We start from the raw sequence: 14,075 nt of genomic DNA on the forward strand, positions 1-14,075 counted from the left end.
CATCCATCCATCATCCATCCATCCATCCATCCATCATCCATCATCCATTATCCATCCATCATCCATCATCCATCCATCATCCATCCATCATCCATCCATCCATCCATCATCCATCCATCCATCCATCATCCATCCATCATCCATCCATCATCCATCCATCCATCCATCATCCATCCATCCATCCATCCATCCATCCATCCATCCATCCATCCATCATCCATCCATCATCCATCATCCATCCATCCATCATCATCCATCATCCATCATCCATCCATCCATCATCCATCCATCATCCATCCATCCATCATCCATCCATCCATCCATCCATCCATCATCCATCCATCATCCATCATCCATCCATCATCCATCATCCATCCATCATCCATCCATCCATCCATCATCCATCCATCCATCATCCATCCATCCATCCATCATCCATCCATCATCCATCATCCATCCATCATCCATCCATCCATCATCCATCCATCATCCATCATCCATCCATCCATCATCCATCCATCATCCATCATCCATCCATCCATCCATCCATCCATCCATCATCCATCATCCATCCATCCATCATCCATCCATCATCCATCCATCCATCCATCCATCATCCATCATCCATTATCCATCCATCATCCATCCATCATCCATCCATCATCCATCCATCCATCCATCATCCATCCATCCATCCATCATCCATCCATCATCCATCCATCATCCATCCATCCATCCATCATCCATCCATCCATCCATCCATCCATCCATCATCCATCCATCATCCATCATCCATCCATCATCCATCATCCATCCATCCATCATCCATCCATCATCCATCATCCATCCATCCATCCATCCATCATCCATCATCCATCCATCCATCCATCCATCCATCCATCCATCCATCATCCATCCATCCATCATCCATCATCCATTATCCATCCATCATCCATCATCCATCCATCATCCATCCATCATCCATCCATCCATCCATCCATCCATCCATCCATCCATCCATCCATCCATCCATCCATCCATCATCCCTCTCTCCATCACCCACCCCTCCATGTCACTCCCCGCTCCCAGCCAATTAACAGGGTGGTTAATTAGTGGCCCAGGCCTCTCCGGGGTCCCCAGACCTGCTGGACAGGGCCGGCCATGTCGGGCGTCTCCTTGCCCCAGTAGCACTTGACCACGTGGCCCTCGATGGTGGTGCCGTTGACGGAGACGATGGCGTGGGCAGCGCTCTCATGGGAACTGAACCTGCCGCGTGAAATATTGACGGGGGCATTGATTGGGGTATTGATTGGATATTGACTGTGGTATTGATTGGGGTATTGATTGGATATTGATTGGGGTATTGATTGGGGTATTGATTGGGGTATTGATTGGATATTGATTGGGGTATTGATTGGGGTATTTATTGGGGTATTGATTGGGGTATTGATTGGGATATTTATTGGGGTATTGATTGGGGTATTGATTGGGGTATTGATTGGGATTTGATTGGATATTTATTGGGGTATTGATTGGGATATTGATGGGGGTATTGATTGAGAATATTTATTGAGGTATTGATTGGGGTATTGATTGGGATATTGATTGGGATATTGATTGGCTATTTATTGGGGTATTGATTTGGATTTGATTGGGGTATTGATTGAGGATATTTATTGGGGTATTGATTGGGGTATTGATTGGGATACTGATTGGCTATTTATTGGGGTATTGATTGGGATTTGATTGGGGTATTGATTGAGGATATTTATTGGGGTATTGATTGGGGTATTGATTGGGATTTGATTGGGATATTGATTGAGGATATTTATTGGGGTATTGATTGGGGTATTGATTGGGATACTGATTGGCTATTTATTGGGGTATTGATTGGGATTTGATTGGGGTATTGATTGAGGATATTTATTGGGGCATTGATTGGGATATTGATTGAGGATATTTATTGGGGCATTGACTGGGATATTGATTGGGATATTGATTGAGGATATTTATTGGGGTATTGATTGGGATATTTATTGGGATATTTATTGGGGTATTAATTGGGGTACTGATTGAGGATATTTACTGGGGTATTGATTGGGATTTGATTGACCCTCTATCCCAGTTCCAAGTGGTTCTGGGTTTTTTCCCCATTTTTTTATGGCCATAATCCCTCCTCAAACCTAAGGAATGAAAAAACCCTATAACCCTGGAGGGTTCAGTGACTCCTCTGTGCTGATGGAGCTCCCATGTGACAAAGGGCCCTGTTCCAAGTGATTTATGGGATTTTCCCTACTTTTTATGGCCAAAATCCCTCCTCAAACCTAAGGAAGGAAAAACCCTATAACCTGGGAAGGTTGCGTGACTCCTCTGTGCTGACTGGAGTCCTGAATGACAAAGGGCCCTGTTCCAAGTGATCTTTGGGATTTTTCCCACTTTTATGGTCTTCTTAGACCAGAAGGAGCAGAAACCCTCTAACCTCTCTAACCTGGGAAGTGACTCCTCTGTGCTGACAGAGCTCCCACATGACAAAGGGCCCTGCTCCAAGCGCTTTTTGGGATTTTTCCCACTTGTTTCAGCCAGAATCCTTCCTCAAACCAGAGGAAGGAAAAATCCTATAACCTGGGAGGGTTGAGTGACTCCTCTGTGCTGACTGGAGTCCTGAATGACAACGGGCCCTGTTCCAAGTGCTTTTTGGGATTTTTTCCCCACTTTTTACAGCCAGAATCCCTCCTCAGAGCAGAGGAAGGAAAACCCCTCTAACCTGGGAGGTTTCAGTGATAGATGACAAAGGGCCCTGTCCCAAGTGCTTTTTGGGATTTTTCCCACTTTTTACAGCCATAATCCCTCCTCAGAGCAGAGGAAGGAAAAACTCTGTCACCTGGGAGGTTTCAGTGATCGATGACAAAGGGCCCTGTTCCAAGTGCTTTTTGGGATTTTCCCCACTTGTTTCAGCCAGAATCCCTCCTCAGAGCAGAGGAAGGAAAACCCCTCTCCCCTGGGTCCCCCCCAGCCCCCAGTCCCACTCCCCACCTGACGAAGGAGTAGCCTTTGTCCGGGAACACTCGGATCTCCATGATCTGCCCGAAGGGGGAGAAGGTCTGGCGCATCAGCTGCTCTGGAGCAGGAAGGACAGACAGACAGACAGACAGCAGCGTGAGGCACGCGTGGTGCCACGGGGACAGGTGCCACGGGCCGGGGCCACACGTACCTGTGAGGCCCGAGGTGACCCCCCCGCAGTACACGGTGCAGTTGCTGGGGCTGGACTGCGTGAGCACCTCGTCGTAGGACAGCTGTTTGGTGTTTGCTGCCAGGGATTGGATTTTGGGATAGCGGATTTGGTTCTCAAGGGCTGGGATGGGAATTACTGGGGAGGGGATTTTAGTCCTGACTGGCACGGGATTGTTGGGAACGGCCTGCAAATCTGTACAGGGACATCTCAGAGCACCTGGCAGGGCCTGGAGGGGCTCCAGGAGAGCTGGAGAGGGACTGGGGACAAGGGGTGGAGGGACAGGACCCAGGGAATGGCTTCAAACTGGGAGATTGGGGTGGGATACTGGGAAGGAATGGGGGTGGGATGGAATTCCCACAGCAGCTGTGGCTGCCCCACCCCTGTTGGTGTCCAAGGCCAGGCTGGGGGGGCTCGGAGCACCCTGGGACTGGGGAAGGTGTCCCTGCCCAAGGCAGGGGTGGGGTGGGATGGGCTCTGAGCTCCTTCCCACCCCCAAAACTCTGGGATCCCCCGCCCCAGGGGCTGGCAGGGCACAGGGTGGGCACCTACTGTCATAGGTGCTCTTGGGAGCTGGAGGTTTCCTGGTGGCCCAGTTGGTCCTGATCTGCCGGCCCCCGAGCCACTGCCCCCCCATCTGCTGGATGGCGTTCTCGGCGTCCTGGAGGAGGGGCAGGGAGAGAAAACCCCACTGACCCCGCTGCTGGGGCAACGAGGAGGGAAATGATGGGATTTGCCCGCTTGTTAAGAGGGAAATGAAGGGATTTTAGCCATTTTTTGGGAAGGGAACCAAGATCTGTCACCCATTTGTTAAGAGAGAACTGAAGGGATTTTGCCCATTTATTAAGAGGGAACTCAAGGGGTTTTGCCCATGTTTGGGGAAGGGAACCAAGTTCTCTCACCCATTTATTAAGAGGGAACTGAAGGGTTTTTGCCCATTTATTAAGAGGGAAATGAAGGGATGTTACCCATTTATTAACAGGGAACTGAAGGGTTTTTGCCCATTTATTAACAGGGAACTGAAGGGTTTTTGCCCATTTATTAACAGGGAACTGAAGGGATTTTGCCCATTTATTAAGAGGGAACTGAAGGGATTTTGCCCATTTATTAAGAGGGAACTGAAGGGTTTTTGCCCATTTATTAAGAGGGAACTGAAGGGATTTTGCCCATTTATTAAGAGGGAACTGAAGGGTTTTTGCCCATTTATTAAGAGGGAACTGAAGGGTTTTTGCCCATGTTTTGGGAAGGGAACCAAGTTCTCTCACCCATTTATTAAGAGGGAACTGAAGGGATTTTGCCCATTTATTAAGAGGGAACTGAAGGGATTTTGCCCATTTATTAAGAGGGAACTGAAGGGATTTTGCCCATTTATTAAGAGGGAACTGAAGGGTTTTTGCCCATTTATTAAGAGGGAACTGAAGGGATTTGGCCCATTTTTGGGAAGGGAACCAGGATCTCTCACCCATTTATTAAGAGGGAAATGAAGGGTTTTTGCCCATTTATTAAGAGGGAACTGAAGGGATTTTGCCCATTTATTAAGAGGGAACTGAAGGGATTTGGCCCATTTATTAAGAGGGAACTGAAGGGTTTTTGCCCATTTATTAAGAGGGAACTGAAGGGTTTTTGCCCATATTTTTGGAAGGGAACCAGGATCTCTCACCCATTTATTAAGAGGGAACTGAAGGGATTTGGCCCATTTATTAAGACGGAACTGAAGGGATTTGGCCCATTTATTAAGAGGGAACTGAAGGGATTTTACCCATTTATTAAGAGGGAACTGAAGGGTTTTTGCCCATGTTTTGGGAAGGGAACCAAGTTCTCTCACCCATTTATTAAGAGGGAACTGAAGGGATTTTGCCCATTTATTAAGAGGGAACTGAAGGGATTTTGCCCATTTATTAAGAGGGAAATGAAGGGATGTTACCCATTTATTAAGAGGGAACTGAAGGGATTTTGCCCATTTATTAAGAGGGAAATGAAGGGATATTACCCATTTATTAACAGGGAACTGAAGGGATTTTGCCCATTTATTAAGAGGGAAATTAAGGGATTTGGCCCATTTATTAACAGGGAACTGAAGGGTTTTTGCCCATTTATTAAGAGGGAACTGAAGGGATTTTGCCCATTTATTAAGAGGGAAATTAAGGGATTTGGCCCATTTATTAACAGGGAACTGAAGGGTTTTTGCCCATTTATTAAGTGGGAACTGAAGGGTTTTTGCCCATTTATTAAGAGGGAACTGAAGGGTTTCTGCCCATTTATTAAGAGGGAACTGAAGGGATTTTGCCCATTTATTAAGAGGGAACTGAAGGGTTTTTGCCCATTTATTAAGAGGGAACTGAAGGGTTTTTGCCCATGTTTTGGGAAGGGAACCAAGTTCTCTCACCCATTTATTAAGAGGGAACTGAAGGGATTTTGCCCATTTATTAAGAGGGAACTGAAGGGATTTTGCCCATTTATTAAGAGGGAACTGAAGGGATTTTGCCCATTTATTAAGAGGGAACTGAAGGGTTTTTGCCCATTTATTAAGAGGGAACTGAAGGGATTTGGCCCATTTTTGGGAAGGGAACCAGGATCTCTCACCCATTTATTAAGAGGGAAATGAAGGGTTTTTGCCCATTTATTAAGAGGGAACTGAAGGGATTTTGCCCATTTATTAAGAGGGAACTGAAGGGATTTGGCCCATTTATTAAGAGGGAACTGAAGGGTTTTTGCCCATTTATTAAGAGGAACTGAAGGGTTTTTGCCCATATTTTTGGAAGGGAACCAGGATCTCTCACCCATTTATTAAGAGGGAACTGAAGGGATTTGGCCCATTTATTAAGACGGAACTGAAGGGATTTGGCCCATTTATTAAGAGGGAACTGAAGGGATTTTACCCATTTATTAAGAGGGAACTGAAGGGTTTTTGCCCATGTTTTGGGAAGGGAACCAAGTTCTCTCACCCATTTATTAAGAGGGAACTGAAGGGATTTTGCCCATTTATTAAGAGGGAACTGAAGGGATTTTGCCCATTTATTAAGAGGGAAATGAAGGGATGTTACCCATTTATTAAGAGGGAACTGAAGGGATTTTGCCCATTTATTAAGAGGGAAATGAAGGGATATTACCCATTTATTAACAGGGAACTGAAGGGATTTTGCCCATTTATTAAGAGGGAAATTAAGGGATTTGGCCCATTTATTAACAGGGAACTGAAGGGTTTTTGCCCATTTATTAAGAGGGAACTGAAGGGATTTTGCCCATTTATTAAGAGGGAAATTAAGGGATTTGGCCCATTTATTAACAGGGAACTGAAGGGTTTTTGCCCATTTATTAAGTGGGAACTGAAGGGTTTTTGCCCATTTATTAAGAGGGAACTGAAGGGTTTCTGCCCATTTATTAAGAGGGAACTGAAGGGATTTTGCCCATTTATTAAGAGGGAACTGAAGGGTTTTTGCCCATTTATTAAGAGGGAAATGAAGGGATTTGGCCTATTTTTTGGAAGGGAACCAGGATCTCTCACCCATTTATTAAGAGGGAACTGAAGGTTTTTTGCCCATTTATTAAGAGGGAACTGAAGGGTTTTTGCCCATTTATTAACAGGGAACTGAAGGGATGTTACCTATTTATTAAGAGGGAACTGAAGGGATTTTGCCCATTTATTAAGAGGGAACTGAAGGGATTTTGCCCATTTATTAAGAGGGAACTGAAGGGATTTGGCCCATTTTTGGGAAGGGAACCAGGATCTCTCACCCATTTATTGAAGAAGGAGACGAAGCCGTAGCCCTTGGACTTGCCCGTGGCCATGTCCTTGACCACCCGCGCGTCCCTGAAAGCACAAAGGCAACGAGCTCAGCCCCACAGCTCAGCCCCACCTCTCTCCTCTCCCCTCCACCAGGCTCAAAGCATCCCCTCGTCCACACCCAGCCTGGCTAAAGGAGCAAAATGAACTTCACAGCATGGAAGTCAAGAGGTGTTTTAAGAAATGGCTGAGTTTTACAGCTGGCTGCTGCTGCCAGGCTGGGAAAGGCACAAAGCAGCTGTTCCAGATCGCAGCCTGGAAGGAGCTTGCAACCATGCAAGTTTTAAAATCTTCTTTATTTGCCAACACATTCTACCTGCTCACTGCAAACGTTCAACAGAAATGAAAATAAAAATGAAAGAATAGGATTTGAAAGGCAAAACTGAGTTCTGAAAGCCTGTTAACTGAATTCTTTAATTCTCAGGTCAATTTGTTACCCTCTTTTTGGGCAGCTGTAAATTTTGAGAGATTGGTATTTCAGATTATTGAAATCACTTAATTATTTTGAATTGCATGGAAATTAAATTAATTATTAAATTGAACATTAATTATTGAAGAAAATAAAACACATTCCAGGTCTTAAAACCACACATCAGGCATCATTATCAAACAGGAGTGACTGGAACTACGAGGTACAGAAAAAAAAACAAACGGGGGGGGGGAAGGAATAAAATTGATAAATAAAACTACAGCATTTCTCCACTGTGAACTGTAGCCTTTGGTTTGCCATGGAATTCTGTCCATTCCTCAGAAGAGCTAAAAAAAACCCAGTCAGGAAATCATGGAAGTGAAATCAGGGGGGGCACAGAAACCAGCAGAGCACTGAGAAGCCACAGTGGGCACGAAGTTCGTTAAGGCTCGGAGGTTTTAAGCCTAATTAACATTAATTGTGGCACCCACAGAGCCAGATGCCTGAGGAAAACCCTCTCCAAAGCAGCAGGAAGATTTGTCCTCTATTAGATCCCCCTTCCTGTTTTTTTTTTTTTTTTAATTTTTCCAGAATTTGGGTCCAGGATCCCAAATTGCCTGGAAAAGGCACTTTGGGGAGCTGAGCTGGGTTTGCTGCAGAGGGAAAGGGGGAAACACTCATCTCCACTGACTCTCAACTGAAAAACTGGGAATAAAGGCTCAGGAACAAGTGAAAACATGAGCAGAGTGAGCACAAACAGGATATCTGACAGGGATTCAAACCAGCCAGAGGCCAAGAATTACCCACATTTCTCTCTGTGCTGATCACACCTCGAGGTCATCAATAAAAATTAGTTTAGGACCAGTAAAGATTCAAATAAAAAGCAATCGATCAGGAAATATTCCATTAGCAGCACGTTTGCAGAGCCTGGTCACTGCTGAACAGCTGAAGTCACTTCCTTCAATCCCTCGTTTTTACAGGTAAAATCTAAATAAGGAGAAAATCTGGGTCCTTTGGGGTTTGGAACGAGAGTTCAAAAGGGAGAATTCTGCTTTTTGGGGGGAAAAAACTTGAGTTTCAGGTTGGATGGTGAGTCTGAGCCAGCATGAGCATCACTCTCTTCCTGGAGCCCATCCCTTCCATCCAGGGGGTGAAATCCCTGCAGCCACATCCCTTCCATCCAGGGGATGAAATCCCTGGAATCCCATCCCTTCCATCCAGAGGATGAAATCCCTGCAGCCACATCCCTTCCATCCAAGGGATGAAATCCCTGCAGCCACATCCCTTCCATCCAGGGGGTGAAATCCCTGCAGCCCCATCCCTTCCATCCAGGGGATGAAATCCCTGGAATCCCATCCCTTCCATCCAAGGGATGAAATCCCTGCAGCCCCATCCCTTCCATCCAGAGGATGAAATCCCTGCAGCCCCATCCCTTCCATCCAGGGGGTGAAATCCCTGCAGCCCCATCCCTTCCATTCAAGGGAGGAAATCCCTGCAGCCCCATCCCTTCCATTCAAGGGATGAAATCCCTGGAATCCCTTCCATCCACAGGATGAAATCCCTGCAGCCCCATCCCTTCCATCCAAGGGATGAAATCCCTGCAGCCCCATCCCTTCCATCCAGGGGATGAAATCCTGGAATCCCATCCAGACTCCCTGCAGCTCATCCCTTCCATCCAGAGCATGAAATCCTGGAATCCCTTCCCTTCCATCCAGGGGATGAAATCTCTGCAGCCCCATCCCTTCCATCCAGAGGATGAAATCCCTGCAGCCCCATCCCTTCCATCCAGGGGATGAAATCCTGGAGCCCCATCCCTTCCATCCAAGGGATGAAATCCCTGGAATCCCATCCAGACTCCCTGGAGCCCTCCCTCTCCTCTGCCCAGTGACCCTCAGCTGCACTCAGGGGATGCTTGAAGCAAAAATCACATTGATAGAACTTTCTAAACCTTCTAATACGAGGAAATCAAGCTGGCACGAAAAGAGGAATAAACTAGAACTCCTGAGAGATAAAAAAAAACCCCAAACAACAAAAACCAAACTTACTTCAATTAAATGCTTCACTACCCAACACTCCAAAGCCTTCTACGTTCTTACACCACCACCAAGAAACTCCAGTGTCCAGTACAGACAACACTAGGAGGAAAATTCCCGGTTTATGGTTGGAGATGGACTGGAGGGACTGCTCCCCGCTCTGCTGCACCCTGGCTGGGACAGGCTGGCAGGGCCACCCCAGCCTGGCTGGGACAGGCTCAGCTCCCTGACCTGTGGGGCCTCAGGACAAGGTGGTGCTGCCCCAGCACGCTCAAAAAAAGGCTCTCATTTTGAGGGAAATGGGAATGAATTCCACAAAAAGGGGGGCTGGCCCCAGAAATGCAGAGTGCCCAGGGAAGTGCACAGCCCAGGTGCAGGATCTGGATTCTCCAGCTCTGCTGGGAAAGCAGACCAGGTGGGATAAAGGATCTGGCTGTGAGAGCAGAACTGTGGTCCCTGCACTGCCACAGTGCCACTGACTCCACACAAAGCTGCCTCCACTCAGGAGGGAGACCTTGATCTGCCCCAAAAAAGGACTTACGAGATTCTTCCAAAGGGAGCAAAGGCTGCTTTGATGTCTTCAGTTGTGATCTCAGGGCTGAGGTCTCCAACAAAGACGTGGAAATGGTCTTTGGGGAAAGAGAGAAAGGAGAATTCAGTGGTTGAAGATGCCCTCTGAGCAGAGCAGAGAGGAAAAAAAACTCTTCTTAAAAAACCCTTTATTAAAACTCTAGCTGTTATTCAAAATACGTTAGTATAAAGCACAAAAAAAAAAGTATTAAATACCACAGAAATCCATATTGGATGCTACAGGAAGAGCAGAATTCCTGCTGCTCCTGACAGCCCCTGTGATTTGAAGGACACACGTTTGTATCTTCAATTTTACAGACTGCTTTTAAGGCCTGCCAGCACCTACTGCACAAATCTGAGACTATTTACACCTCACGTGCCCCGTGTGCAGGAAAGTCTCTCTCTCCCTGTGCCAGCATCAGGATGGAATCAGCACTGCTGATGTGGAATCCTGGTTTGGGTGGCAAGGGATCGAAACCCACGCAAGTGCCACCCCTGCCACCATGCCAGGGTGCTTCAGCCTCACCAGCCCAAAATTCCAAGAATTTCCCCACAGAAATTGCTGGGAGTGATGGAACCCCTTCTGGAAGGAGCCTGGATGCTCCTTGAGGGAGATGCTCAATGTGCCTCAAAAATACAGAATGAGGCATTTTGGGTTTTAATTCACAACTGCCCAGGCAGCAAATAGTCACAGATTTGCATCACATCCCTTCCTGGTGCTACAGGGAATTTTATGGAATTTTTCCACAGGAATTCAATGGGAAACAAACAAAAACCCCCCAAACTTCTCTTCAGGGAGCACCCTGGAGATCCACAATTTGATGGTTAAGAAGATACAATTACCTTTGTGAACGCTGTGTGATGGCAAAGATCAGATTTGCCCTGAGGTTTAATTAACACAAACACAATAAATAATTAGGATTCCAACGAAAACCATTCCCCCAGAGCTCTGTGTGGTGCATTTCTGTTTCAGAACTTGCACGGGTGACACTTACTGCTGGTGTCTTTCTTCTGGCTGCTGGGGGTGGTGGCCCAGTTCACTTTGACCTCCTGCAAACGGGAATCACACATGGGATTTGGCAAATCCTAAAAGAGCTCAGACACCTCCAGTGCTCAAATCTGACCCTACAGGGCACCCCATGTGCGAGGCTGGGGTTAAAACTCGAGTTGAAGGCTTTTTTTCTAGGGTTTGCTTTTCCATGAGCAGGGGTAGAGCTGCCCTGCTCTGAGGGGCTCACCTGGAGAAGGGAAGGCTCCAGGGAGAGCCCAGAGCCCCTGGCAGGGCCTGAAGGGGATCCAGGAGAGCTGGAGAGGGACTGGGGACGAGGCAGGGAGGGACAGGAGCCAGGGAATGGCTCCCAAATGTCTCAAGGGTGATTGTGAAGAGGATGGGGACAGACTCTGATCAGTGGTGCCCAGTGACGGGGTAATGGACTGAAACATGGAAGTTCCACCCGAACAGGAGGAAAAGAAGGAAAATATGAAGGAAAACATGAAGGAAAACTTTCCTTTGAGGCCTGGAACGGGCTGTGGTAGCTCCTTCTCAGCAGACATCACCACCCTGCCAGTTCCCCTGTGCACCCTGCTCTGAATGAACTCTGGCACGGGATCATCTCCAGAGGGGCCTCCCAACCCAAGCACCCTGGAATTCTGTGATTTTCCTCCCAGTTCCACATCCTCAGCTCCACGCTCTTCCCAACACTCTGAACTCCTCCCAGCATCCTGAACTCCTCCTCCCAACGCTCTGAACACACCCCAATGCTCTGAGATCCTCCTCCCAACACTCTGAACTCCTCCCAACACTCTGAACTTCTCCCAACACTCTGAACTCCTCCTCCCAACGCTCTGAACACACCCCAATGCTCTGAGATCCTCCTCCCAACACTCTGAACTCCTCCCAACACTCTGAACTTCTCCTCCCAACACTCTGAACTTCTCCTCCCAACACTCTGAACTCCTCCCAACACTCTGAACTTCTCCAAACACTCTGAACTTCTCCCAACACCCTGAACTTCTCCCAACACTCTGAATTTCTTCTCCCAACACTCTGAACTTCTCCTCCCAACACTCTGAACTTCTCCCAACACTCTGAACTTCTCCTCCCAACACTCTGAACTCCTCCCAACACTCTGAACTTCTCCAAACACTCTGAACTTCTCCCAACACCCTGAACTTCTCCTCCCAACACTCTGAACTCCTCCCAACACTCTGAACTCCTCCCAACACTCTGAACTTCTCCTCCCAACACTCTGAACTCCTCCCAACACTCTGAACTTCTCCTCCCAACACTCTGAACTCCTCCCAACACTCTGAACTTCTCCAAACAACTCCTCCTCCCAACACTCTGAATTTTTCCTCCCAGCACTCTGAATTTCTTCTCCCAACACTCTGAATTTCTCCTCACAACACTCTGAATTTCTCCTCCCAATGCCTTGAACTTTCACCCCACACCCTGAACTCCTCCCCCCAACACTCTGAACTCTCCCCAAGACTACGAATTCCTTCTCCCAACACCCTGAACTTCTCCGTACAATACTCTGAACTCCTCCCAACACCCTCAACTCCTTCTCCCAACACTCTGAATTCCCAACAGCCTCAACTCCTCAAAACACTCGGAATTCCTCCTCCCAACACTCTGAGTTCTTTATCCCAACACCCTGAATTTCACCCCCAACACCCAGCTCTGCCCTGGCACTGCCAGCTCTGCCCTGGCACTGCCAGCTCTGCCCTGGCACAGCTCTGCCCCTGGCACACCCAGCTCTGCCCTGGCCCTGCTCTGCCCTGGCACTGCCAGCTCTGCCCTGGCACATCCAGCTCTGCCCTGGCCCTGCTCTGCCCTGGCACATCCAGCTCTGCCCTGGCCCTGCTCTGCCCTGGCACATCCAGCTCTGCCCTGGCACATCCAGCTCTGCCCTGGCACAGCTCTGCCCTGGCCCTGCTCTGCCCTGGCACATCCAGCTCTGCCCTGGCACAGCTCTGCCCTGGCACATCCAGCTCTGCCCTGGCACATCCAGCTCTGCCCTGGCACATCCAGCTCTGCCCCTGGCCCTGCTCTGCCCTGGCACTGCCAGCTCTGCCCTGGCACAGCTCTGCCCTGGCACATCCAGCTCTGCCCTGGCCCTGCTCTGCCCCTGGCACATCCAGCTCTGCCCTGGCACATCCAGCTCTGCCCTGGCACTGCCACCTCTGCCCTGGCACATCCAGCTCTGCCCCCTGGCACATCCAGCTCTGCCCTGGCACATCCAGCTCTGCCCTGGCACAGCTCTGCCCTGGCACAGCTCTGCCCTGGCACACCCAGCTCTGCCCTGGCACATCCAGCTCTGCCCTGGCACACCCACCTCTGCCCTGGCACAGCTCTGCCCCGGCACATCCAGCTCTGCCCTGGCACAGCTCTGCCCTGGCACATCCAGCTCTGCCCTGGCACTGCCAGCTCTGCCCTGGCACAGCTCTGCCCTGGCACATCCAGCTCTGCCCTGGCACATCCAGCTCTGCCCTGGCACACCCAGCTCTGCCCTGGCACAGCTCTGCCCTGGCACACCCAGCTCTGCCCTGGCCCTGCTCTGCCCCTGGCACTGCCAGCTCTGCCCTGGCACATCCAGCTCTGCCCTGGCACATCCAGCTCTGCCCTGGCACATCCAGCTCTGCCCTGGCACACCCAGCTCTGCCCTGGCACTGCCAGCTCTGCCCTGGTACAGCTCTGCCCTGGCACATCCAGCTCTGCCCTGGCACATCCAGCTCTGCCCTGGCACACCCAGCTCTGCCCTGGCACTGCCAGCTCTGCCCTGGCACAGCTCTGCCCTGGCACACCCAGCTCTGCCCTGGCACAGCTCTGCCCTGGCACAGACTCACCCGGAGCAGCTTACCTTACCCATTATCTTCCTGCCGTTGATGGCAGCCAGGGCTGCGGCCGCGTGCCGGCGCTCGTAGAACTCCACGAAGCAGTAGGGATCAGTGCCAGCCTGAGAGAGGAAAGCAGCTGGGATTAGGGCACGGAGCTGGGATTAGGGCACGGAGCTGGGATTAGGGCACGGAGCTGGGACTGGGGCACGG

At 49.2% G+C, this 14,075-nt stretch overlaps 1 protein-coding gene across 3 annotated transcripts in view; it reads right to left on the minus strand.

Annotated features, from left to right (window-relative positions):
• Window positions 1–14,075, minus strand: part of TIA1 (TIA1 cytotoxic granule associated RNA binding protein) — a 28,088-nt gene that overhangs the window by 3,238 nt on the left and 10,775 nt on the right. For 2 of the 3 annotated variants that reach the window (XM_053966665.1, XM_053966664.1), the window contains exons 3-10: window positions 13,889–13,984; window positions 11,021–11,075; window positions 9,997–10,084; window positions 6,965–7,040; window positions 3,782–3,890; window positions 3,212–3,307; window positions 3,034–3,118; window positions 1,143–1,266 (exon numbers count right to left, since the gene is read on the minus strand). In XM_053966665.1, coding sequence (XP_053822640.1) covers window positions 1,143–1,266; window positions 3,034–3,118; window positions 3,212–3,307; window positions 3,782–3,890; window positions 6,965–7,040; window positions 9,997–10,084; window positions 11,021–11,075; window positions 13,889–13,984 — 729 coding nt within the window. Of the gene's footprint in view, window positions 1–1,142; window positions 1,267–3,033; window positions 3,119–3,211; window positions 3,308–3,781; window positions 3,891–6,964; window positions 7,041–9,996; window positions 10,129–11,016; window positions 11,076–13,888; window positions 13,985–14,075 lie in introns of all 3 variants that reach the window. The other variant, XM_053966663.1, reaches the window with a different exon arrangement.

Source organism: Vidua chalybeata, chromosome 28 (assembly GCF_026979565.1).
Source record: "Vidua chalybeata isolate OUT-0048 chromosome 28, bVidCha1 merged haplotype, whole genome shotgun sequence".
NCBI lineage: Eukaryota > Metazoa > Chordata > Aves > Passeriformes > Viduidae > Vidua > Vidua chalybeata.